The sequence below is a fragment of the Salmo salar genome, chromosome 15 (assembly GCF_965601325.2).
Source record: "Salmo salar chromosome 15, fSalSal1, whole genome shotgun sequence".
NCBI classification, from domain to species: Eukaryota; Metazoa; Chordata; class Actinopteri; order Salmoniformes; family Salmonidae; genus Salmo; species Salmo salar.
This window is the reverse complement of record NC_138305.1, coordinates 39,585,748-39,613,356: the sequence shown is the minus strand read 5'-3', so window position 1 is coordinate 39,613,356 and position 27,609 is coordinate 39,585,748. Positions and strand designations below refer to the sequence as shown.

Genomic DNA, 27,609 nt, shown 5'->3' with positions numbered 1-27,609 from the left:
GCCATGGCCGTCTTAGTCACCAGATCTCAACCCAATGGAACACTTATGGGAGATTCTGGAATGGCGCCTGAGAGAGCTTTATCCACCACCATCAACAAAACACCAAATGATCATTGGAGGGAATGACCTAAATAAACAGGAGCTTAAATTCTGTGCGTTTGTCCTGACCTTCATCTGTGTGGTCAGTAGCACTCTCCTCAGGGTTTCTGTGTGTTCCCCTCTCCTGTGCTGCAGTCTCTGAGACGTGGACTCTGCGTCTGGAACAGAAACCCCAAACAGAAACCCCAAAATGAATTAAGGATCGTGGTGGGGTGGTGCGACGCATAATGACATTCCAGAGGACAAAACAACCGCATGCAGACGGCTTCCTCCTATTAAAACTAATTCAATAAATGACTGTGACAGGTTTACAATTCTGGTACGCTTGATTAGTCAATTATGTAGTTGTTTATGGCAGCCATAACAATTTCCCACTGAGGTAAGAAAGAAAGTTGGAGTAAAATAAAAGATTATAGCGGATGCTATCGCTAATGTAATTTTCCATGGTCTGAGTTAACGTTGGTGGCTGAGGCAGGATGAAGAGTGACAGCTGCTAATAGCCTGCGGCCGGTGAATAAAGGGGCTTACCTTGAGTCACAGGGGTGCTGCACACAGTCTCCGACTCACACCTGCCTTTGTGTCGCCTAAGGACTGGGGTGCTGTGGAGCTGGGGGCTGGTACACTCCCCGTCCCCCCGGGTCTTCTTGGAAGAGAAGGGAGAAGGACTGAGGAAGTGCTTCTCCTCTCTCCTCTCTGGGGATGTGCAGAGCCTGGGGGACAGGGGTAACCCTCGATCTGACCCTCTCCTCTCTCCCTCTACTGCGTCTGGTCCTGAGGGACTGGGCTGCGTGGGCTCCTGCCATGGCAGCAGGTCTGGTGAGTCTGGAGAGATGGATTTACCATAGTACTCCTCCTCAGAGTCTCTGATGTTAATGTCCGGTACAGGCTTCACTCCTCTGGGGCTGTCCTGAGTTTCCACCCCTCCAACAGGTGATATCTGTAGGGACAGATTGTCCCTCCTCTCCCTCCGAGTCCTGATACCTGAGGGCTTCTCAAACTCCTCCTCGTCCTCCAATGCTGAACAATGGAACGCAGTGGGCTGTTCAGTCCTGTCTGTTTGCTGCTCGTCTGTTACCTGTTCCAACCTTCCCCTCTCCAGTTCTCCCATGTCTCTCCTGCCCCTCTGCAGATGCTCGTACTGTTTTCTGGCCTCCAGCCATAGCTGGACGCGTTCCCGCCTGGGAGCACTCCTGCAAGGCAGCAGGATGACCTTCTGGTCCCCGGCTGAAGAGGGGCTGAGCTGGGCCTGGTCTCTGGTGTCCTCTGCTCCCAGTGTGTGAGAGGAGCCGGCCCGGGTCATGGTAGAGAAGGCTGTCTTCCAGAACTGTAGCCCCTCCAGGCACAGGTCCCCGTTGAACTCAGCCAGCTCCTTGGTCAACATTGTCTCCACCATCAGCTTACGCCCACCAACCTCCCTGGAGATTTGAAAATGGACATTAATGATGGAATGATTGGCAATATTCCGCCTTATTACAGCCTCATCAATCATAGATATCTATTGAGTATCATTCAACCCTTAAATCAAATCAATCACATTGTATTTATAAAGCCATTTTCACATCAGTAGTTGTCATAAAGTGCTTTTAAAGTAATCCCATGAGTTTAGTGATTTTACCTGGGTTTCCCTGGGGCGTCTGAAGGGTTGCTGCAGAATGGCTCCTGGAAGGTGGCCTCAGACATCTCCAGGTCCAGGAGGGTGGTGAGGATCTCTTCCCGGCTGGGAGGGGACATGAGGGGCTTGAGGATGTGGGCTCCCCCCCCTGTCCCTCTGAGGAGCTGGCTGATGGCCTTCACCTGGGATAGAGAGCTGAAGGAGCGCCGCGAACTACTGGGCGTGGTCGATGTAAAAGCATAATTCCCCTCCAGTAGGTCCCCAGTCGGTAACCCTTCGTTGTCTGCAAAAGACACAGAGCTCAAAGGCAGTGGTAAGATGGGGTCAAAGGCAGAGAACAGGAGCTCTTTCCTCTCACAGTGAAAGCCCTGGAAGTGGCTGAGGCCATGGAGTTTGCCCAGAGATGTTCCCCACTCTCTGCTCCTTGGTAACCTCTCAGAGTCCAGAGGTGATCGATGATTGAACACAAGCTCGCCATTTTTTGGCTTGTCAAAGAGTTCAGGAGTCAGAGGTCCGGACAAGCTTTCATGGAGCTCCTCCCCTGAGCCAAACAACACCTCAGGCCTCTTCTCTAAGCTCAGCGCCAAGGCAGGTACCGCATCCTGGGTGATGTCACTCAGGAACTTCTGAGGCAGGTTCTTGTCGGTCAGAACAAACTGGCTGCCCATGTACAGGCTGGAGAACTCTGCCTGGCTACCGATACCGATGGCGTTGATGTCAAAGTTGTAGTTGTGTGGGAGCTCTGGGGACAGGCTGTCCTCTATGGAGTAGCAGCTGTCCAGGCCTGGGTCTGACAGGAACACTGGGCTGTCATCTGACATGGGGAGCTTTTGCTTCACAGGTACCTCCGGCTGAGAGTTCGCCTTCTCCTTCCTGTTCCTGGGTTTCCCCTCCTTGGCAGTTGTAGTTCTTGGGGCCCGGGGTTTCCGTGGGGTGGCTGAGGGAGCTCTCCTGGCTCTTGATGGCTTGGCTGCAGCAGGTTCTGGTGTGGAGCCAGGGGGCTGTGTTGTAGTGGAAAGGCACTGCCCACCTCTCTGCTGGAGCTTCTTCAGAACAGCCAGGCCAGAGATGTCCTCAGGTAAGGTCTTCCCATTCTGAAGGCCTGAGTGGGGGGACCCTGCTTTGGGGGCGCCCTTTCTGTCCCCCACCTGAGTTGGGGATTTAACCTGATGGAACGTGCATTCATCAGCAGTAGTGTCTGCCTTCACAGCACAACCCTTCGGTTGGTCAGGCTGCGTTTGGGCGAGTTCAAGAGCAAAGCTTTGGTTCACCTTCATAATGGAGCTTTCACAGTCCTCAGACGTTGGTTCAATAGACTGCGAGAACTGGGTTAGGGATTTAGAGCTGGAGCCGTCAATGATTTGGCTGGTTTTGCTGGCTGGCTTCTGAAAGGGTGGTATGTCCTCTGAGGAGGATTCAGTAGGAGGCAGCTCACCCTCTGGGAAGAGGTGCTGGGAACTGTCACAGTCTCTGCTTCTGACAGGGGGCAATTCAGGCTCTTCTGCCTGCTTCTTCCTCCGAGGCCTCCTCGTTCTTGTGGCGATGGCAGTAGTACAGACACCACCCACACTAGTTCCATCAACTGTTTCTAGATCTTTCTTTCTCCTCCTTGGAGTCCCAATTGTACTTTTCCTTCTCGCTGTGCTCTCCTTTTTGACTTCCTCTGAAAGCTTCATCCGTCTTCTTGGGCTGGTAGAGGTTACATTTCTAGGTTTAGCAGTCCGGCTGCGGTTCCGCACGCCTCGGCCTAAGGACTCTGGGGGGGGTTTGTGACAAACAGAAGTGAGACAGGGATCATTTAATCGGTTCATCAACCGATCAGAACTTATGGCTTCCATAAGGGGGTCACTGGGGGACCAACACCGGGGTGGGGTTGAATCAACAGGGCTAAGAGATCTCTCAGATAGATAACCCAACTCCACCATCACATCAGTGTACTCAGTGATGTGGTCATCGGCCAGTTCACAGTAACATGGCCAGGGGCATGGCAGAGAGGGCAGAGTCAAGGTTTTTCTAAGGCCTCTAGTCCTTCTAGGCCTCTCACCCCCCTGCCTAACTCGGACTCTGGGTGGACTGCTGACCGTTTTCTTAGTGGTGGTGTTGACCTTGGCCTTTCGTTTGGGCTGTTTCTTATTAGCCTTGGGCTCACTGAGAGGGAACTTGACCGCACAAGACTCTGGAACCTTAGGCCAGAAGGTCTTGATGGGGGCCATTTTGGTGTACGTCTCCACTCTGTCAGGTGTCAGCACCACCCGCTGCTCCTCAGCACTCACCTTGGCCATCTTCACCAACATGTTCTTTTGACCTTTGAACCGGTTGATGATTATGTATTTGATGATGATGGGCGGCTCCCTTGGCTCCTTTCTGTACATCTTCCGTCGTTTCTGGTACTTTAGTTCCTGCGTGCTGAGGACGTAGTTTTCTTTGAAGCGGTCTCGGAGGGCCAGAGGGTGTTTCATGCGAGAGGATACCGACTGTTCCCCGTCCTCGCTGCTGTCGTAGCTCATCTTTCGTTTGGCCCTCAGGGTGTACTTGCTGCCAGGCAGACCTGAGGCTTTGGTGCAGGTTACTTTAACAGGGAGCTCAAGCAGTGGGGCCAACCTGCCCTCCACAGACACCTCATTCAGAATGGCAGGGACTGGGGCCGGTGCAGGGGAAGCGATAGGGGCTGGCAGAGGGGTAGGGGCCAGGGCAGGGGATTCTGGCAGTGGTTCTGTGGGCCCAGTCTCCACTACAACTGACTTTGCCACTGTGACTGGCTTCTCCTCGGTGTCCGTGCTCTTTGGACAAGTAGGCGTGATGGACATAAAGGCTGTGCTGACTTGGGTGTCAGAGGCTGGGCTTTCCCCAGCGTATGCATTAGCCTTCTGGGCTGCAGCAGCCAAAGACCTCTTGCCAAGCTTAAGCCTGGACCTGCGTGTCTCTGCCTGCTCTAGCTTAGCACAGCCATCGGTCAGCTTGTTGCCCACTACCTTCTTAGCTGGCCTGGTTAGACAGTTGGAGAGAATAACACTGGGGAAGAACTTATAGTGCGCCTCCTTCTGGGCTACTATGATCCTCTCAGTCTTGTTCTCCTGATAGTCCTCGTACCTGATCTTCAGCTCACCCATGTCGCCGTCCTCGCTGTCCTGGCCCATCTCGCCCTCCAGCGGGGCCAGGAGCTCGTCCTCTTCTATGGGGCAGGGAGTTGGGGTTATACTGTTTCTCAGTATTGGGCTTTTACAGCCTTTCTGACCCAGCTCCAGATCTGTCGTGCTGGGGCAGTTCCTCAGCTCAGAGTAACACAGGGAAAAGCTCCTGTGGTTCTGCAGGATGGACAGACGATTCTTCTCGACGTTCTTCATACTGCTGTACTTCTTCCTGCTCTGGGTGATCTTCCCGTTGCTGAACGGAAAGACGTCCAGGTCTGACTCATCCAGAGCCATCGTCTTCTTCTCGTAGGTGTACAGAGGCCGAACAACGTCCATTTTGTCCACACAGATCTGAGAAACCTCAGCCTGGTTGGCGATATTGCAGGGGATGGGGTGTTTGACCGGCTGGATGTAAGGTCTCTCTTTATTCACCTTGAACCCCGTGGAGCACTCGTGACTGTCCTGGCCGAGGAAGTGCTTATTGGCTGGTTCCTCTGCGTCCTGTGAGTGGGCCTGCCTATGTTCAGGGTGTTTGAACTCCAGGAGGACCTTGGTGGAGGACAGGGGCTCCAGGCGGACAGTCTCCCCAGGAAAGGGGTTCCTCTTCCCCAGGATCTTGTCTGTGACGGTGAGGGACGAGTGGGTCCTGGAGCCTTTGTCCGTTAACGATGAATCTATGGAGAGCAGATATAACATATAAATACTGTGACAGGAATCAAAGGAAAGCATCAATGACGCAATCTTAGATGTGATATATGTAGTTTATTATCATTACGTTCTTATAACTCACCACTGTTCTCGTCCGCAGCGCCGTCCAGCTGAGGAATGGACAGGTTGGCAGAGAGAGAGTTGTCCCCCCTCCTTTCCATCTCCTCATCGGAGGATTCCTGGGGCTCGTCACTGAAGCTCTCCTCTGCATCCTTCACACCAGGTCTAGAGGGAGGTAACAGAGACATTGATTAAACAATGAGGCGTCGCTTAAACTATTCACAGTCACGGCTCACCGCAGATGACCTTCATCCGACTGCCAAACGTCTGCGTTTACTGTTTACCATCATGTGAATTAAGTGACAAGAGGAATCCAGCTCCTCAAGAAATAAGCATGAAAACTGGGGCACAAGATTGATGACATGCATTTTTTCAAAGAAAGCTGTAATTAGATTTGTTTTCTTTATTTAATGAGTTATTATTAAACTCATAATTCGTTCATATTGAGCAAAAAGAACAAGGCAAAGAATGAAAAGAAAAATCAGTCACCTCTGTCTAGGAGACTGTTCTGGAAGGTCGCTGTCCCATCTCTGTGACATCATCAGACTGAGTTCTGCCTCCTCCCTCTCTAGCTCTGGCCCCTCCTCCTCCTCGTCACTGTTGTAGTGAGTGCTCCCTCCCCCGGGCAGAGAATGCTGGGAGTTCTGCCTCATAGGGGCTTCTCTGTACCCATCATCCTCCAGGCCTGCCAGCAGGTCAACCATGGCATGGTCCCGGCTGCTATCTGCAACACGCACACAGCAAACACAACATGGTAAGGGGAAATTACCTCTGAGGTCAATCAGCTCCATACTTAGATGCTTTGCTTATGGGCTGGAGTTATAACTAGGGCCCGGAGCTTTTCCTGGTCAGGTCATATGGTCAGATCAATCTCCTGGCACTAGTTATGCCATAGAAACAATATGTTGATTAAAAACAGATTTTTGAAATGAAAATGACATAGGATCAGTTGGATATGCTGTTCTCTATAGACCAAATGAACACAGTAATCAGTGAGGTTTGTTTGCCTACCTAGTAAGGGGGAGTGGTTGGATCTCTGGGAGAGGGGGAGGAAGGTCTGGCTGCTTTCCAACAGACTCAGAATGGCCTCCTCATCCACAATGGCCTCCCCCTGGTCTTTACCACAGTTCCTTTTAGTGTCTGAGTGGAGGGAAGAGAGGGGTGGGGGTGGGGGGAGCGAGATAGAGCGAGACATGGGGAAAATGATCATTACTGACAAACAGAGTGCGTGTGTGTCCCAAATGGCAGCCTATTCCCTACATAGTGCCCTGGTCAAAAGTAGTGCACTATATAGGGAATAGGGTGCCATTTGGGACACATGACACAGGGAGTGGCTCAGCATGAGGCCCAGCCATACTCCATCCTGGCTCTCTGTGTGTGCCAGACGCCTAGCCTCCCTGGCATGTCCACTGTTCCTACATGAGACTTGGCAGACTGAGCCAGCAGATTAGGCTAATGTAGATCAACACTGTGTGTCACACTTGAAATTCAGTCACAGTAGGAAAGTTAGGGGAGAATTAGGACAAATGTCAATCCACCTTCTCTGGCAGAAAGAGACATTGTAGTGGAGGGTCGATAGGGAGATTTGTTGCTCTCACCAGTCTGAGAGTCTCTGTGAACCTCCACCTGGTTAGCTGGTGTACAATGCAGCAGCTCTGGGGTCAGGACATCGGGGTATACAGACAGTTCAGCTGGGAAGGGATCCTGCTCCTCTGCCGCGCCCTCCACAGACCCAGACTGAGTCCTATTTAAAAAGAGGCATTAGTTCAAAGGGAGATAAGGGAGACTGTTGTGGGCATGTAACTGCTAAGGTTATCACCAGTCACAGACGGGGCTCCTGGGACAGCGCTGCAGCAGTCAGGTTTTATTAGCATCCCTTGTCTTAATCAGGAGACATGGCTGCAGTGTGTGTGTGAGAGAGGGAGAGTGAGAGAAACAAGTGTATGTGTACAGTGTGTGTAGGAGGAGGTATGAATGGAAAGCTGGCAAGTGGCCAGTGGTTCTTTGGGATTTACCCCAAATGCCTCTTGGCTACAGGCTTTCTGACCATCAGGCTCCGCCATCCGCTCTGTTCCGTGCTGTAACCTTGCATTGCTTAGCAACTCACTACTTAGCAACTCAACTAAATATTGAAAAACATGCAAGGTGGAACTCAAAAAGGTGGAACAAGCAATGCCGGAATTAGCCCCCAAAAATATTTTAACCACTACTTCACTTTCTCTACAAAAAAAATAAATCATAATTTGTCATTGTAGGGCGGATGAAGGAGTGCAGATGTGCTCCAGAGATGGGCCTGTGTGTGCAGGACTGTCTCACTCTTTGTTAATTAGTCTCGTCACTAATGACTTTTGTGGCTACAGGGGGAGCCTAGGAGGTATCAGGGGATTCCTTCAGCCCTACTGTTCTTACTGCAGTACAGCCTGTCTGAGGTTACAATCAGAGGGACATAGAGATACAGAGAGACACAGAGAGAGACACACAAATCAAATCAAAATAAAATAAAATTGTATCGGTTACATACACATATTTAGCAGATGTTATTGCGGGTGTAGCGAAATGCTTGTGTTTCTAGCTCCAACAGTGTAGTAGTATCCAACTATTCACAACAATACACACAAATCTAAAAGTAAAAGAATGGAATTAAGAAGTATATACAGTACCAGTCAAAAGTTTGGACACCTACTCATTCAAGGGGTTTTCTTTATACATTGTAGAATAATAGTGTGCGCGCAAGAGAAAGAGAACGTGCACGCGTAAGAGAGAGAGAACGCACGCGAGAGAGAGAGATCGCGTGGCGCGAGAGAGAACGTGCGGCACGAGAGAAAGAGAACGTGCGCGCGTAAGAGAGAGAACGCACGCAAGAGAGAGAGATCGCGTGGCGCGAGAGAGAACGTGTGGCACGAGAGAGAACGTGCGGCACGAGAGAAAGAGAACACGCGCGAGAGAGAGAGAATGTGCGGTGCGAGAGAGACTGTACTTGTATATGTGAAAGAGCGCCAGTCAGCCAGTGAGGGCTGTGAGCTGGGTGTGTGTGTGTGTGTGTGTGTGTGTGTGTGTGTGTGTGTGTGTGTGTGTGTGTGTGTGTGTGTGTGTGTGTGTGTGTGTGTGTGTGTGTGTGTGGCACAGTTCTGCCAAGACAAAGCTCCGCCAGGTGAGAGGAGACGGGTCCCTGTGCCAAGGTCCAAACTGCTCCCATACTGGCCTGTACCTACCTTCGATAGAACCGTTTCATTTTCCTCCCATTGGTAACAACTTAGCTTATCTGGACCTGATGTAACAGCACACACCGGACCAACTGGACTTTTATTTATCTAAGGAAATGATTTCTGCTCAGAAAGAAGGGGGAGCAGGGAGCAGAGATATACTAGACAGCACTGTAACCCAATCAACACCCTCCCTCCTCGCTCATCTCTGGTCATTAAGATGAACCAGGAAGAGACATGCGGTCACCATCTCATACACAGTAGACAACCAAAAAGGCATTGGGAAAATAAGTGGACGTTTTAACATAAAGAAAGACCAGATGTAAATTCTCTCAAACCCCAATTTATGTGGTCTCCGGCGGTAGACATCATCGTGCTAACGAGATTGGAAGCAGCATATGTTTACGCTGAAAGAGCAGCCCTGCTGCCTCCATTCCAAACTCTCCAAACCAAGCACAGCCTAAAGACTGGGAAAGTGATAAGCCTAGCCCACGTAAAAAAAACAGCAAGATCGAGGGTGAAAGTTTTTACTTACACATCAAACTCATTTTCCTTCAGGATCTCCTTCAATCTCTTCATGAAGATTCTCTCGCTCTCCGTCGAGGCGACAAACCTGCGATCTGGAGGAGCATCAAATAAAATCACATTTTATTGGTCACATACACAGATTTAGCAGATGTTATTGTGGGTGTAGCGAAACGCTTGTAAAATGCATGGAACACAGTCAGCGGTTTAATTATTACGCTGATGTATGTCTGATGCACATGGAACACAGTCAGCGGTTTAATTATTACGCTGATGTATGTCTGATGCACATGGAACACAGTCAGCGGTTTAATTATTACACTGATGTATGTCTGATGCACATGGAACACAGTCAGCGGTTTAATTATTACGCTGATGTATGTCTGATGCACATGGAACACAGTCAGCGGTTTAATTATTACACTGATGTATGTCTGATGCACATGGAACACAGTCAGCGGTTTAATTATTACGCTGATGTATGTCTGATGCACATGGAACACAGTCAGCGGTTTAATTATTACGCTGATGTATGTCTGATGCACATGGAACACAGTCAGACTCAAGAGATATGAATGATTCCTGACAGAGACAATACTAGATTATTTATTAACTCGGCTCACTTTGAGCATTTTCCAACAAGCAGACGATGGCACATTTTGCGGCATAGTCCTATACACACTCAGTAACCAGTTTAGTAGGTATTTCCAATTTGGCAGTACGTCTAACCGGCCTTACGACCGCAGACCACGTGTAACCACGCCAGCCCAGGACCTCCACATCCAGCTTCTTCACCTGAGGGATCGTCTGAGACCAGCCACCCGGATAGCTGATGAAACTGTGTTTGCACAACCGAAGAATTTCTCCACAAGCTGTCAGAAACCATCTCAGGGAAGCTCATCTGCGTGCTCATCGTCCTCACCAGGGTCTTGACCTGACTGCAGTTCGGCGTCGTAACCGACCTCATTGGGCAAATGCTCACCTTTGATGACCACTGGCACGCTGGAGAAGTGTGCTCTTCACAGATTAATCCCAGTTTCAACTGTACCAGGCAGATGGCAGACAGCGTGTATGGTGTCGTGTGGGCGTGTGGTTTGCTGATGTCAACGTTGTGAACAGAGTGGAGGTGGGGTTATGGTATGGGAAGGAATAAGCTACGGACAACGAACACAATTGCATTTTATCGATGGCAACCTGAATGCACAAATATATTGTGATGAGATCCTGAGACCCATTGTCGTGCCATTCATCCACTGCCATCACCTCATGTTTCAGCATGATAATGTGCACTGCTGCATGTCACAAGGATCTGTACACAATTCCCGGAAGCTGAAAATGTCTCAGTTCTTCCATGGCCTGCATACTCACCAGATATGTAATGAATTTATTTTAATTGACTGATTTCCTTATATGAACTGTAACTCAGTAAAATCTTTGAAATTGTTGCATGTTGCGTTTATATTTTTGTTCAGTGTTGTACTGGGTCGGTCCCTCCTTTCCCTCCAGAACAGCCGGAATTCTTTGGAGCATGGAAACATTGCTCAATTGGTATCATGGGTTCTAACGTGTGCCAGGAAAACATTCCCCACACCATTACACCACCTCCACCAGCCTGTACCGTTGACACCAGGCAGGATGGGGCCATGGACTTATGCTGCTAACGCCAAATCCTGACTCAGCCATTATTATGACTCAACAGGAACCAGGATTCGTCGGACCAGGCAATGTTTTTCCACTCCTCAATTGTCCAGTGGAGCCGCTTCTTCTTGTTTTTAGCCATTTACGTGAACGGGTCGTACCTAATAAACTGGCCACTGAGTGTATATTCGGTCAATGAGCATGTAGACCTGCTAGAAGTTCAACTGTGGTGTTAACTAATGGAGGATTGGGCTGTGGGGAGGTATAGCTCTGTCCATCACTCACCCTGTGACTGTGGAGTCTCGATCTGAGATGACTGGTTGGTTCACTCACCCTGTGACTGTGGGGTCTCGATCTGAGATGACTGGTTGGTTCACTCACCCTGTGACTGTGGGGTCTCGATCTGAGATGACTGGTTGGTTCACTCACCCTGTGACTGTGGGGTCTCGATCTGAGATGACTGGTTCACTCACCCTGTGACTGTGGGGTCTCGATCTGAGATGACTGGTTGGTTCACTCACCCTGTGACTGTGGGGTCTCGATCTGAGATGACTGGTTCTTCTCTCGTCGTCTCTGCTTCTCGTCCTCCCAGATGACCTGCAGGCCAGGGTTCCTGCCAATCTGATCTACACACACACACACACACACACACACATATATATAAACCTCTGCACTTCCCACTCTATCCTTTTATCTACCGTCAGTAGGATGAAGGCCTTTTTCAAGAAGAGAACATTGACGCACACATAGGAATGTGACAATTATAGAATTTGGGGTAATGATTCATTGTCACCGTTATTGTCATAATTGTCCTTAGAGATATATTATATAGAAAATGATCTACAACATATGAATCCAGCACAGCTTTGGAGACACCCCTGTTATTTGATTTTTTTTAACTCATGGTTTTGACTGCATAGAACTTTTGGAAATAAAGATTCTCCTGTTGACTGTGATGCTCTTAAAATGATTACCAACTTTACCTACTTGATGCAAAAATGAAAGACTGCATTTGGGTAAATTATATCTACTGTAGTATAAAGTGAATTCCCCCTTCTCCTAAAATAAATGTAATAAGACAATACATTTTGTAGTTGACGGTTTTTGTCCATAATTGTCGGTTACAGCCCTACTCACACAAAGCAAAGTTAAAGATCATAGATCCAGAGCCAACCACTCAGAACTAGGCACAAACTCAAAATCATAGAATCTGTCTTCAACCATTTCCTTTTCAACAGAGAGTTTGTATATCCATTTTTGGGGCAGATGGAAAATCTACGTGCCAAGACCACATATGTGGACTGCCATGGTGTGCCCCTCTTTCTACCTTGTGCAGATAATTGTGTGTGTCCATTGCCAACACTCCATATTATGAGCACAGCTAATCTAAAACACAATCAAAAATGCAATCACTTTGTTTCTTTTGTTCCTAGTATGTATCAAGAATAGCAGGAAGTCTGTAAAAAGAGTTCATTGTGAATTGAGAAATTAGCAACAGATGAATATTCATACATGTCTCTGCATGTTCTAAACACAGTGTTTTCTTTTTGCTTTAAGTTCTCAGTTCAATATGCTCTTCCACCCTACACCCCAGTTTCCAATTCCCTCTCCCTCCCCCCTCTCCAGACAGAAGGCAGACAGATAGGGTGAGTGGACAGTGTTTGTTTTGGGCCGGATGGTCACTGATCTCATGCTCCAATGTGCTGGAGAGCAGGAGCCTGGCAGTGTGGTGAGAGACTGACAGCGTTTTATCTGGAGAAGGCCTCCGTCACTCATCTGTGTCACATAGGCTGCGCCCCAAATGGCACCCTATTCCCTTTATAGGGCTCCTTTAGGGATTCTAGTCAAACGTAGTGCACTACAGGGAATAGAATGCCATTTGAGAGGCAACCACTAATGTGGAAAAGCCACCATCACTCAACTGTGTTACATAGTCAGAGCGGGAGTGAGTCAGTAGCCATCCCCTCCCTCAGGCTCTCCTCGTGTGCGCCGACCGTGTCTGCCTGACTGGTTGACTGTTTGATCTATGACAAAAAAAGGTGTTCAAGTTTGTTGTCCTTACTGTCTATCTCCAGACGGTTGAGGATGTCTGCAGCCACAGCATCTGCCTCCAGCTCACATGTACTCTGTTTCTCCACATCCTCCAGGACTAGAGAACTACATCACAGAGACGGAGAGAGAGAGAGAGAGAGACAGAGAGAGAGAGAGAGAGAGAGAGAGAGAGAGAGAGAGAGAGACAGAGAGAGAGAGACAGAGAGACAGAGACAGAGAGAGAGAGACACAGAGAGAGACAGAGAGAGAGAGACACAGAGAGACAGAGTGTATATAGACATAATGAGATTTGAAATGCCATTATTCTTTTGGAACTTCTGTGAGTGTAATGTTTACTGTTAATTTGTATTGTTTATTTCACTTTTGTTTATTATCTACTTCACTTGCTTTGGCAAGTTAATATACGTTTCCCATGCCAATAAAACCCTTGAATGGAATTGAGGAGGGTGCGAGAGATCAAATCAACCTTACACAGAAAAAGAAACCACAGTTATCATGTAGAAACAAGCGTTAAAACTCTGACACCGTAGAGGCCCACAACATGTGAATGGAGCCCGTCTGAGCAGGTGTAGCTCACCAGGGTGTGGCATCCTCCTGCCAGCGGACAAACGCGCCTCCCAGGGTACTGTCACCCAGTTTGGAGGTACAGGGGCTCTTCAAGGGTCTGGTGCTGGGTCTGCTGCGGAAGCCCTGGCGATCTGGGGGAGACCCCTCTGTTACATACACACACACACACACACACACACACACACACACACACACACACACACACACACACACACACACACACACACACACACACACACACATACACATACACATACACATACACATACACATACACACACACACACACACACACACACACACCAATGTGAGTCATGTGTTGGAAGTCAATCTGAGGAGATTTTATTGCTGAGACAGTCCAAACATTGTGCTTTCAACATACAGCAAGACTAAAAAAGCATACCAGCTCAGTATTTCAAATTGATTTGGATCTACACAGATTTTTACACCGGGTTTCCAAATGTCTGTCATCGTCTTCATCCCAGATTACAAACTCACTTTGAAGTTGGAACAATACTAAAACGTATGTAAACATTGTCACAGCGCTTTGCTCTCTTTCTACTTTTTAGTTCTTATCAACTCCTTTTCCATTGATTGCATGAAATCCAGAGGTGGATTTAACATTCAAGCCCGCTCTTTGTCTGGGGGGAGTTCCTGGCCGATTCATGAACCCTTCCATGCCTGGTGGTGTGATGCTGGGTTCTGCCTCCGCTGGCATGAAGAGCAGTGCAGAGTAGAGATACCTGTCCCATCTTGGCTCAGGATTAGCACTTACTGAGCCTTTGTCAAGATCAAACAGAAAAGGCCTATCTGCCGCTTTATTCACAGCCATCAGGCAGGAGAGAAAAGGTGTGGAGCGTGAAGCCAAGGCCAAGTTCAACCCTCAGATCTGAGATACCTTCCCTGATCCTCCACTCCCACGGAGATACCTCCCCTGTTCTACCGCTATCTCCCTCCCACTGAGGGACCTTGTGATTCTCAGGTTCACTTCCTGGGATGAAGGGAGGTAGGAGGTAGGGAGTCCATGTCTGACCGCCCCCCCTGGCCTCAACCCTCAGATTACAGGCTCGACTTTATCATTCTCACTAGGAGATATCAAATGTCCCAGCTTGGCTTGTTGCTGCGGCTTTGTTTTGGTTGGCAGAGGAGAGGCGGGAGGTCATATTAATACTAAACAGCTGTGTAAAGTACAAGTTCAATAAACGACCGAGTTCAAAAGGTCAGAAGTAAACAGATCCATATCCAAGCCCTTACTGATTTATTTCTTTAGATTGACGTCAGGGTGTTTGTTTGTCCAGCTCTGTGAAACAGAGGAAGAGACTGATGATATTACTAGGAATGGGCCTCAGGCTCCTGGATTGGGTGACATACAGGGATGTGGCCTGAATCTCTCAATCTTGTGCATAATGACTTATTGTCTGTAACAGGCTGGCGGTGTTCCAGAATGCTCTGGGGTTCCAGGAGAATGTGCAGGAGGCAGGAGCTAAGAGTTACTCCTCTAGTCTATTTTCAGGGCTGGAGGGGGGCTGCCACCTGGCCGGCACCCCATTGCTTCTAGTTCTCCCTCTTTATCTGTCCTTCTGTTGTAAGCTTTGCTGTGTGTTTGCAAGGTGTACTATTCAAAGCACTGTCATTGTAGAGCTTTATGATTAAAACATTCTCTAGTCTATCTATACGGTCAGGTCGTTGAAAAGCCAGGGTGTCATCTGGTTGGCACTCTTTCAAAAATTCCACACTGACCAGGATGCATTGGGTAGCAGGACAAGGAGGTGTGTGTGTGTGTACACCTGTGTGAGATAGATGGTGTGAGCTAGAGAAGCAGCAGAGGCATCTCAAGGCCATTGTAAAGAAATGTACTAATACATCATGACACAAAGCATGGCAGCTTTCCCTCTCTCCTTGTCCTCCCTTACAGCCTCCCCACAGAGCCAGAGGCCGGTGGAGGAGGTGGCTCTGTAGCCTGGGTTGTCTGTCCATCAGAGCAGAAAACAGCCTTCATCTGTTATGACTGGACATGCTGCAACTACATAGTCCTCAACCACATCTAACACTACCAGTAACATCAACCACATCTAACAGTAACATTAATATCAACCACATCTACCCGGATAAAGCACTAAATAAACTTCAGTTAGTGCTAAATACGGCTGCTAGAATCCTGACTAGAACCAAAAAATGTGATCATATTACTCCAGTGCTAGCCTCCCTACACTGGCTTCCTGTTAAGGCAAGGGCTGATTTCAAGGTTTTACTGCTAACCTACAAAGCATTACATGGGCTTGCTCCTACCTATCTTTCCGATTTGGTCCTGCCGTACATACCTACACGTACGCTACGGTCACAAGACGCAGGCCTCCTAATTGTCCCTAGAATTTCTAAGCAAACGGCTGGAGGTAGGGCTTTCTCCTATAGAGCTCCATTTTTATGGAATGGTCTGCCTACCAATGTGAGAGACGCAGACTCAGTCTCAACCTTTAAGTCTTTACTGAAGACTTATCTCTTCAGTAGGTCCTATGATTAAGTATAGTCTGGCCCAGGAGTGTGAAGGTGAACGGAAAGGCTGGAGCAACGAACCGCCCTTGCTGTCTCTGCCTTGCCGGTTCCCCTCTTTCCACTGGGATTCTCTGCCTCTAACCCTATTACAGGGGCTGAGTCACTGGCTTACTGGTGTTCTTCCATGCCGTCCATGGGAGGGGTGCGTCACTTGAGTGGGTTGAGTCACTGACGTGGTCTTCCTGTCTGGGTTGGCGCCCCCCCTTGGGTTGTGCCATGGCGGAGATCGTTGTGGGCTATACTCGGCCTTGTCTTAGGACGGTAAGTTGGTGGTTGGAGACATCCCTCTAGTGGTGTGGGGGCTGTGCTTTGGCAAAGTGGGTGGGGTTATATCCTGCCTGTTTGGCCCTGTCCGGGGGTATCATCGGATGGGGCCACAGGGTCTTCTGATCCCTCCTGTCTCAGCCTCCAGTATTTACGCTGCAGTAGTTTATGTGTCGGGGGGCTAGGGTCAGTCTGTTACATCTGGAGTATTTCTCTTGTCTTATCCGGTGTCCTGTGTGAATTTAAATATGCTCTCTCTAATTCTCTCTTTCTCTCTTTCTGTCTTTCTCTCGGAGGACCTGAGCCCTAGGACCATGCCTCAGGACTACCTGGTATGATGACTCCTTGCTGTCCCCAGTCCACCTGGCCGTGCTGCTGCTCCAGTTTCAACTGTTCTGCCTGCGGCTATGGAACCCTGACCTGTTCACCGGACGTGCTTGTTGCACCCTCGACAACTACTATGATTATTATTATTTGACCATGCTGGTCATTTATGAACATTTTAACATTTTAACATCTTGACCATGTTCTGTTATAATATCCACCCTGCACAGCCAGAAGAGGACTGGCCACCCCTCATAGAGAGGAACCAGGCTAGGTTTCTTCCTAGGTTTTTGGCCTTTCTAGGGAGTTTTTCCTAGGGAGTTTTTCCTAGCCACCGTGCTTCTTTCACATGCTTTGCTTGCTGTTTGGGGTTTTAGGCTGGGTTTCTGCACAGCACTTTGAGATATCAGCTGATGTACGAAGGGCTATATAAAAATAAATTTTATTTGATCTAACAGTAATATCAACCACATCTAACAGTAATATCAACCACATCTAACAGTAACATCAACCACATCTAACAGTAACATCAACCACATCTAACAGTAATATCAACCACATCTAACAGTAATATCAACCACATCTAACAGTAATATCAACCACATCTAACAGTAATATCAACCACATCTAACAGTAATATCAACCACATCTAACAGTAATATCAACAACATCTAACAGTAACATCAACAACATCTAACAGTAACATCAACCACATCTAACAGTAATATCAACCACATCTAACAGTAATATCAACCACATCTAACAGTAATATCAACCACATCTAACAGTAATATCAACCACATCTAACAGTAATATCAACAACATCTAACACTAACAGTAATATCAACCACATCTAACAGTAATATCAACAACATCTAACAGTAACATCAACCACATCTAACAGTAATATCAACCACATCTAACAGTAATATCAACCACATCTAACAGTAATATCAACCACATCTAACAGTAATATCAACCACATCTAACAGTAATATCAACAACATCTAACACTAACAGTAATATCAACCACATCTAACAGTAATATCAACCACATCTAACAGTAATATCAACCACATCTAACAGTAACATCAACCACATCTAACAGTAATATCAACCACATTTAACAGTAACATTAATATCAACCACATTAACAGTAATATCAACCACATCTAACAGTAATATCAACCACATCTAACAGTAATATCAACCACATCTAACAGTAATATCAACCACATCTAACAGTAATATCAACCACATCTAACAGTAACATCAACCACATCTAACAGTAACATTAATATCAACCACATTAACAGTAATATCAACCACATCTAACAGTAATATCAACCACATCTAACAGTAATATCAACCACATCTAACAGTAACATCAACCACATCTAACAGTAACATTAATATCAACCACATTAACAGTAATATCAACCACATCTAACAGTAATATCAACCACATCTAACAGTAATATCAACCACATCTAACAGTAATATCAACCACATCTAACAGTAATATCAACCACATCTAACACTAACAGTAATATCAACCACATTAACAGTAATATCAACCACATCTAACAGTAATATCAACCACATCTAACAGTAATATCAATCACATCTAACAGTAACATCAACCACATCTAACAGTAACATCAACCACATCTAACAGTAACATTAATATCAACCACATTAACAGTAATATCAACCACATCTAACAGTAATATCAACCACATCTAACAGTAACATCAACCACATCTAACAGTAACATCAACCACATCTAACAGTAACATCAACCACATCTAACAGTAATATCAACCACATCTAACAGTAATATCAACCACATCTAACAGTAACATCAACCACATCTAACATCAACCACATCTAACAGTAATATCAACCACATCTAACAGTAATATCAATCACATCTAACAGTAACATCAACCACATCGAACAGTAATATCAACCACATCTAACAGTAATATCAACCACATCTAACAGTAACATCAACCACATCTAACAGTAATATCAACCACATCTAACACTAACAGTAATATCAACCACATCTAACACTAACAGTAATATCAACCACATCTAACAGTAATATCAACCACATCTAACAGTAACATCAACCACATCTAACAGTAACATCAACCACATCTAACAGTAACATCAACCACATCTAACAGTAATATCAACCACATCTAACAGTAACATCAACCACATCTAACAGTAATATCAACCACATCTAACAGTAACATCAACCACATCTAACAGTAACATCAACCACATCTAACAGTAATATCAACCACATCTAACAGTAATATCAACCACATCTAACAGTAATATCAATCACATCTAACAGTAATATCAACCACATCTAACAGTAACAGTAATATCAACCACATCTAACAGTAATATCAACCACATCTAACAGTAATATCAACCACATCTAACAGTAACATCAACCACATCTAACAGTAATATCAACCACATCTAACAGTAACAGTAACATCAACCACATCTAACAGTAATATCAACCACATCTAACAGTAATATCAACCACATCTAACAGTAACAGTAATATCAACCACATCTAACAGTAACATCAACCACATCTAACAGTAATATCAACCACATCTAACAGTAACATCAACCACATCTAACAGTAACATCAACCACATCTAACAGTAATATCAACCACATCTAACAGTAACAGTAATATCAACCACATCTAACAGTAATATCAATCACATCTAACAGTAATATCAACCACATCTAACAGTAACATTAATATCAACCACATCTAACATTAATATCAACCACATCTAACAGTAACATTAATATCAACCACATCTAACATTAATATCAACCGCATCTAACACTAACAGTAATATCAACCACATCTAACATTAATATCAACCACATCTAACATTAACCTGTTGGGTCTAGGGGGCAGCATTTGCACGTCTGGATAAAAAAAATGTACCCGATTTAATCTGGTTACTAATCCTACCCAGTAACTAGAATATGCATATACTTATTATATATGGATAGAAAACACTCTAAAGTTTCCAAAACTGTTTGAATGGTGTCTGTGAGTATAACAGAACTCATTTGGCAGGCAAAACCCTGAGACATTTTCTGACAGGAAGTGGATACCTGATGTGTTGTATTGACTTTAAACCTATCCCATTGAAAAACACAGGAGTTTAGGAATATTTTGGCACTTCCTATTGCTTCCACTAGATGTCACCAGCCTTTACAAAGTGTTTTGAGTCTTCTGGAGGGAGATCTGACCGAACAAGAGCCATGGAACGGTGATGTCCCATTAGACACCTGGCGCGCTACTTCATGTTGGGTACCCTCGTTCCAATACGTTATAAAAGACTATGCATTCGTCCACCTTGAATATTATTCATGTTCTGGTTAAAAAAGGCCCTAATGATTTATGCTATACAACGTTTGACATGTTTGAACGAACGGAAATATATTTTTTCCCCTCGTTCATGACGAGAAGTCCGGCTGGCTTACATCATGTGCTAACGAGACGGAGATTTTTGGACATAAATGATGAGCTTTTTTGAACAAAACTACATTCGTTATGGACCTGTGATACCTGGAAGTGACATCTGATGAAGAGAATCAAAGGTAATGGATTATTTACATAGTATTTTCGATTTTAGATCTCCCCAACATGACGTCTAGTCTGTATCGCAACGCGTATTTTTCTGGGCGCAGTGCTCAGATTATTGCAAAGTGTGATTTCCCAGTAAGGTTATTTTTAAATCTGGCAAGTTGATTGCGTTCAAGAGATGTAAATCTATAATTCTTTAAATGACAATATAATATTTTACCAATGTTTTCTAATTTTAATTATTTAATTTGTGACGCTGACTTGACTGCCGGTTATTGGAGGGAAACGATTTCCTCAACATCAATGCCATAGTAAAACGCTGTTTTTGGATATAAATATCAACTTGATAGAACTAAAAATGCATGCATTGTCTAACATAATGTCCTAGGAGTGTCATCTGATGGAGATTGTAAAAGGTTAGTGTATCATTTTAGCTGGTTTTATGGTTTTGGTGACCCTGTCTTTGACTTGACAAAACATTACACACAACTCTTGTAAATGTACTGTCCTAACATACTCTAAATTTATGCTTTCGCCGTAAAACCTTTTTGAAATCGTAAAACGTGGTTAGATTAAGGAGATGTTTATCTTTCAAATGGTGTAACATAGTTGTATTTTTGAAAAATTTGAATTTTGACATTTATTTGGATTCAAATTTGCCGCTCTTGAAATGCACCTGCTGTTGATGGAGTGCACCACGGGTGGCACGCTAGCGTCCCACCTAGCCCCAAGAGGTTAATATCAACCACATCTAACAGTAATATCAACCACATCTAACAGTAATATCAACCACATCTAACAGTAATATCAACCACATCTAACAGTAATATCAACCACATCTAACAGTAATATCAAACACATCTAACAGTAATATCAACCACATCTAACAGTAACATCAACCACATCTAACAGTAATATCAACCACATCTAACAGTAATATCAACCACATCTAACAGTAATATCAACCACATTTAACAGTAACATTAATATCAACCACATTAACAGTAATATCAACCACATCTAACACTAACAGTAATATCAACCACATCTAACATTAATATCAACCACATCTAACAGTAATATCAACCACATCTAACAGTAATATCAACCACATCTAACAGTAATATCAACCACATCTAACAGTAATATCAACCACATCTAACAGTAATATCAACCACATCTAACAGTAATATCAACCACATCTAACAGTAACATCAACCACATCTAACAGTAACATCAACCACATCTAACAGTAACATCAACCACATCTAACAGTAACATCAACCACATCTAACAGTAACATCAACCACATCTAACAGTAATATCAACCACATCTAACAGTAATATCAACCACATCTAACAGTAATATCAACCACATCTAACAGTAATATCAACCACATCTAACAGTAACATTAATATCAACCACATTAACAGTAATATCAACCACATCTAACACTAACAGTAATATCAACCACATCTAACATTAATATCAACCACATCTAACAGTAATATCAACCACATCTAACAGTAACATCAACCACATCTAACAGTAATATCAACCACATCTAACACTAACAGTAATATCAACCACATCTAACAGTAATATCAACCACATCTAACAGTAATATCAACCACATCTAACAGTAATATCAACCACATCTAACAGTAATATCAACCACATCTAACAGTAACATTAATATCAACCACATTAACAGTAATATCAACCACATCTAACACTAACAGTAATATCAACCACATCTAACATTAATATCAACCACATCTAACAGTAATATCAACCACATCTAACAGTAACATCAACCACATCTAACAGTAATATCAACCACATCTAACACTAACAGTAATATCAACCACATCTAACAGTAATATCAACCACATTTAACAGTAATATCAACCACATTTAACAGTAACATTAATATCAACCACATTAACAGTAATATCAACCACATCTAACAGTAATATCAACCACATTAACAGTAATATCAACCACATCTAACAGTAATATCAACCACATTTAACAGTAACATTAATATCAACCACATTAACAGTAATATCAACCACATCTAACACTAACAGTAATATCAACCACATCTAACATTAATATCAACCACATCTAACAGTAATATCAACCACATCTAACAGTAATATCAACCACATCTAACAGTAATATCAACCACATCTAACAGTAATATCAACCACATCTAACAGTAATATCAAACACATCTAACAGTAATATCAACCACATCTAACAGTAACATCAACCACATCTAACAGTAACATCAACCACATCTAACAGTAACATCAACCACATCTAACAGTAACATCAACCACATCTAACAGTAACATCAACCACATCTAACAGTAATATCAACCACATCTAACAGTAATATCAACCACATCTAACAGTAATATCAACCACATCTAACAGTAATATCAACCACATCTAACAGTAACATTAATATCAACCACATTAACAGTAATATCAACCACATCTAACACTAACAGTAATATCAACCACATCTAACATTAATATCAACCACATCTAACAGTAATATCAACCACATCTAACAGTAACATCAACCACATCTAACAGTAATATCAACCACATCTAACACTAACAGTAATATCAACCACATCTAACAGTAATATCAACCACATTTAACAGTAATATCAACCACATTTAACAGTAACATTAATATCAACCACATTAACAGTAATATCAACCACATCTAACAGTAATATCAACCACATCTAACAGTAATATCAACCACATCTAACAGTAATATCAACCACATCTAACAGTAATATCAACCACATCTAACAGTAACATCAACCACATCTAACAGTAACATTAATATCAACCACATTAACAGTAATATCAACCACATCTAACAGTAATATCAACCACATCTAACAGTAATATCAACCACATCTAACAGTAACATCAACCACATCTAACAGTAACATTAATATCAACCACATTAACAGTAATATCAACCACATCTAACAGTAATATCAACCACATCTAACAGTAATATCAACCACATCTAACAGTAATATCAACCACATCTAACAGTAATATCAACCACATCTAACACTAACAGTAATATCAACCACATTAACAGTAATATCAACCACATCTAACAGTAATATCAACCACATCTAACAGTAATATCAACCACATCTAACAGTAACATCAATCACATCTAACAGTAACATCAACCACATCTAACAGTAACATTAATATCAACCACATTAACAGTAATATCAACCACATCTAACAGTAATATCAACCACATCTAACAGTAACATCAACCACATCTAACAGTAACATCAACCACATCTAACAGTAACATCAACCACATCTAACAGTAATATCAACCACATCTAACAGTAATATCAACCACATCTAACAGTAACATCAACCACATCTAACATCAACCACATCTAACAGTAATATCAACCACATCTAACAGTAATATCAATCACATCTAACAGTAACATCAACCACATCGAACAGTAATATCAACCACATCTAACAGTAATATCAACCACATCTAACAGTAACAGTAATATCAACCACATCTAACACTAACAGTAATATCAACCACATCTAACAGTAATATCAACCACATCTAACAGTAACATCAACCACATCTAACAGTAACATCAACCACATCTAACAGTAACATCAACCACATCTAACAGTAATATCAACCACATCTAACAGTAACATCAACCACATCTAACAGTAATATCAACCACATCTAACAGTAACATCAACCACATCTAACAGTAACATCAACCACATCTAACAGTAATATCAACCACATCTAACAGTAATATCAACCACATCTAACAGTAATATCAATCACATCTAACAGTAATATCAACCACATCTAACAGTAACAGTAATATCAACCACATCTAACAGTAATATCAACCACATCTAACAGTAATATCAACCACATCTAACAGTAACATCAACCACATCTAACAGTAATATCAACCACATCTAACAGTAACAGTAACATCAACCACATCTAACAGTAATATCAACCACATCTAACAGTAATATCAACCACATCTAACAGTAACAGTAATATCAACCACATCTAACAGTAACATCAACCACATCTAACAGTAATATCAACCACATCTAACAGTAACATCAACCACATCTAACAGTAACATCAACCACATCTAACAGTAATATCAACCACATCTAACAGTAACAGTAATATCAACCACATCTAACAGTAATATCAATCACATCTAACAGTAATATCAACCACATCTAACAGTAACATTAATATCAACCACATCTAACATTAATATCAACCACATCTAACAGTAACATTAATATCAACCACATCTAACATTAATATCAACCGCATCTAACACTAACAGTAATATCAACCACATCTAACATTAATATCAACCACATCTAACATTAACCTGTTGGGTCTAGGGGGCAGCATTTGCACGTCTGGATAAAAAAAATGTACCCGATTTAATCTGGTTACTAATCCTACCCAGTAACTAGAATATGCATATACTTATTATATATGGATAGAAAACACTCTAAAGTTTCCAAAACTGTTTGAATGGTGTCTGTGAGTATAACAGAACTCATTTGGCAGGCAAAACCCTGAGACATTTTCTGACAGGAAGTGGATACCTGATGTGTTGTATTGACTTTAAACCTATCCCATTGAAAAACACAGGAGTTTAGGAATATTTTGGCACTTCCTATTGCTTCCACTAGATGTCACCAGCCTTTACAAAGTGTTTTGAGTCTTCTGGAGGGAGATCTGACCGAACAAGAGCCATGGAACGGTGATGTCCCATTAGACACCTGGCGCGCTACTTCATGTTGGGTACCCTCGTTCCAATACGTTATAAAAGACTATGCATTCGTCCACCTTGAATATTATTCATGTTCTGGTTAAAAAAGGCCCTAATGATTTATGCTATACAACGTTTGACATGTTTGAACGAACGGAAATATATTTTTTCCCCTCGTTCATGACGAGAAGTCCGGCTGGCTTACATCATGTGCTAACGAGACGGAGATTTTTGGACATAAATGATGAGCTTTTTTGAACAAAACTACATTCGTTATGGACCTGTGATACCTGGAAGTGACATCTGATGAAGAGAATCAAAGGTAATGGATTATTTACATAGTATTTTCGATTTTAGATCTCCCCAACATGACGTCTAGTCTGTATCGCAACGCGTATTTTTCTGGGCGCAGTGCTCAGATTATTGCAAAGTGTGATTTCCCAGTAAGGTTATTTTTAAATCTGGCAAGTTGATTGCGTTCAAGAGATGTAAATCTATAATTCTTTAAATGACAATATAATATTTTACCAATGTTTTCTAATTTTAATTATTTAATTTGTGACGCTGACTTGACTGCCGGTTATTGGAGGGAAACGATTTCCTCAACATCAATGCCATAGTAAAACGCTGTTTTTGGATATAAATATCAACTTGATAGAACTAAAAATGCATGCATTGTCTAACATAATGTCCTAGGAGTGTCATCTGATGGAGATTGTAAAAGGTTAGTGTATCATTTTAGCTGGTTTTATGGTTTTGGTGACCCTGTCTTTGACTTGACAAAACATTACACACAACTCTTGTAAATGTACTGTCCTAACATACTCTAAATTTATGCTTTCGCCGTAAAACCTTTTTGAAATCGTAAAACGTGGTTAGATTAAGGAGATGTTTATCTTTCAAATGGTGTAACATAGTTGTATTTTTGAAAAATTTGAATTTTGACATTTATTTGGATTCAAATTTGCCGCTCTTGAAATGCACCTGCTGTTGATGGAGTGCACCACGGGTGGCACGCTAGCGTCCCACCTAGCCCCAAGAGGTTAATATCAACCACATCTAACAGTAATATCAACCACATCTAACAGTAATATCAACCACATCTAACAGTAATATCAACCACATCTAACAGTAATATCAACCACATCTAACAGTAATATCAAACACATCTAACAGTAATATCAACCACATCTAACAGTAACATCAACCACATCTAACAGTAATATCAACCACATCTAACAGTAATATCAACCACATCTAACATTAATATCAACCACATTTAACAGTAACATTAATATCAACCACATCTAACACTAACAGTAATATCAACCACATCTAACATTAATATCAACCACATCTAACAGTAATATCAACCACATCTAACAGTAATATCAACCACATCTAACAGTAATATCAACCACATCTAACAGTAATATCAACCACATCTAACAGTAATATCAACCACATCTAACAGTAATATCAACCACATCTAACAGTAATATCAACCACATCTAACAGTAACATCAACCACATCTAACAGTAACATCAACCACATCTAACAGTAACATCAACCACATCTAACAGTAACATCAACCACATCTAACAGTAACATCAACCACATCTAACAGTAATATCAACCACATCTAACAGTAATATCAACCACATCTAACAGTAATATCAACCACATCTAACAGTAATATCAACCACATCTAACAGTAACATTAATATCAACCACATTAACAGTAATATCAACCACATCTAACACTAACAGTAATATCAACCACATCTAACATTAATATCAACCACATCTAACAGTAATATCAACCACATCTAACAGTAACATCAACCACATCTAACAGTAATATCAACCACATCTAACACTAACAGTAATATCAACCACATCTAACAGTAATATCAACCACATTTAACAGTAATATCAACCACATTTAACAGTAACATTAATATCAACCACATTAACAGTAATATCAACCACATCTAACAGTAATATCAACCACATTAACAGTAATATCAACCACATCTAACAGTAATATCAACCACATTTAACAGTAACATTAATATCAACCACATTAACAGTAATATCAACCACATCTAACACTAACAGTAATATCAACCACATCTAACATTAATATCAACCACATCTAACAGTAATATCAACCACATCTAACAGTAATATCAACCACATCTAACAGTAATATCAACCACATCTAACAGTAATATCAACCACATCTAACAGTAATATCAAACACATCTAACAGTAATATCAACCACATCTAACAGTAACATCAACCACATCTAACAGTAACATCAACCACATCTAACAGTAACATCAACCACATCTAACAG

At 43.0% G+C, this 27,609-nt stretch overlaps 1 protein-coding gene across 2 annotated transcripts in view; it reads right to left on the bottom strand.

Annotated features, from left to right (window-relative positions):
* Positions 1–27,609, bottom strand: part of LOC106571315 (DNA polymerase zeta catalytic subunit) — a 103,099-nt gene that overhangs the window by 26,872 nt on the left and 48,618 nt on the right. Inside the window, exons 5-15 of one of the 2 annotated variants that reach the window (XM_014144240.3) lie at positions 13,606–13,741; positions 13,039–13,133; positions 11,498–11,602; positions 9,349–9,433; positions 7,209–7,354; positions 6,622–6,750; positions 6,100–6,334; positions 5,633–5,775; positions 1,715–5,516; positions 628–1,514; positions 169–257 (exon numbers count right to left, since the gene is read on the bottom strand). In XM_014144240.3, coding sequence (XP_013999715.3) covers positions 169–257; positions 628–1,514; positions 1,715–5,516; positions 5,633–5,775; positions 6,100–6,334; positions 6,622–6,750; positions 7,209–7,354; positions 9,349–9,433; positions 11,498–11,602; positions 13,039–13,133; positions 13,606–13,741 — 5,852 coding nt within the window. Of the gene's footprint in view, positions 1–168; positions 258–627; positions 1,515–1,714; positions 5,517–5,632; positions 5,776–6,099; positions 6,335–6,621; positions 6,751–7,208; positions 7,355–9,348; positions 9,434–11,309; positions 11,365–11,497; positions 11,603–13,038; positions 13,134–13,605; positions 13,742–27,609 lie in introns of those variants that run through there. The other variant, XM_014144241.3, reaches the window with a different exon arrangement.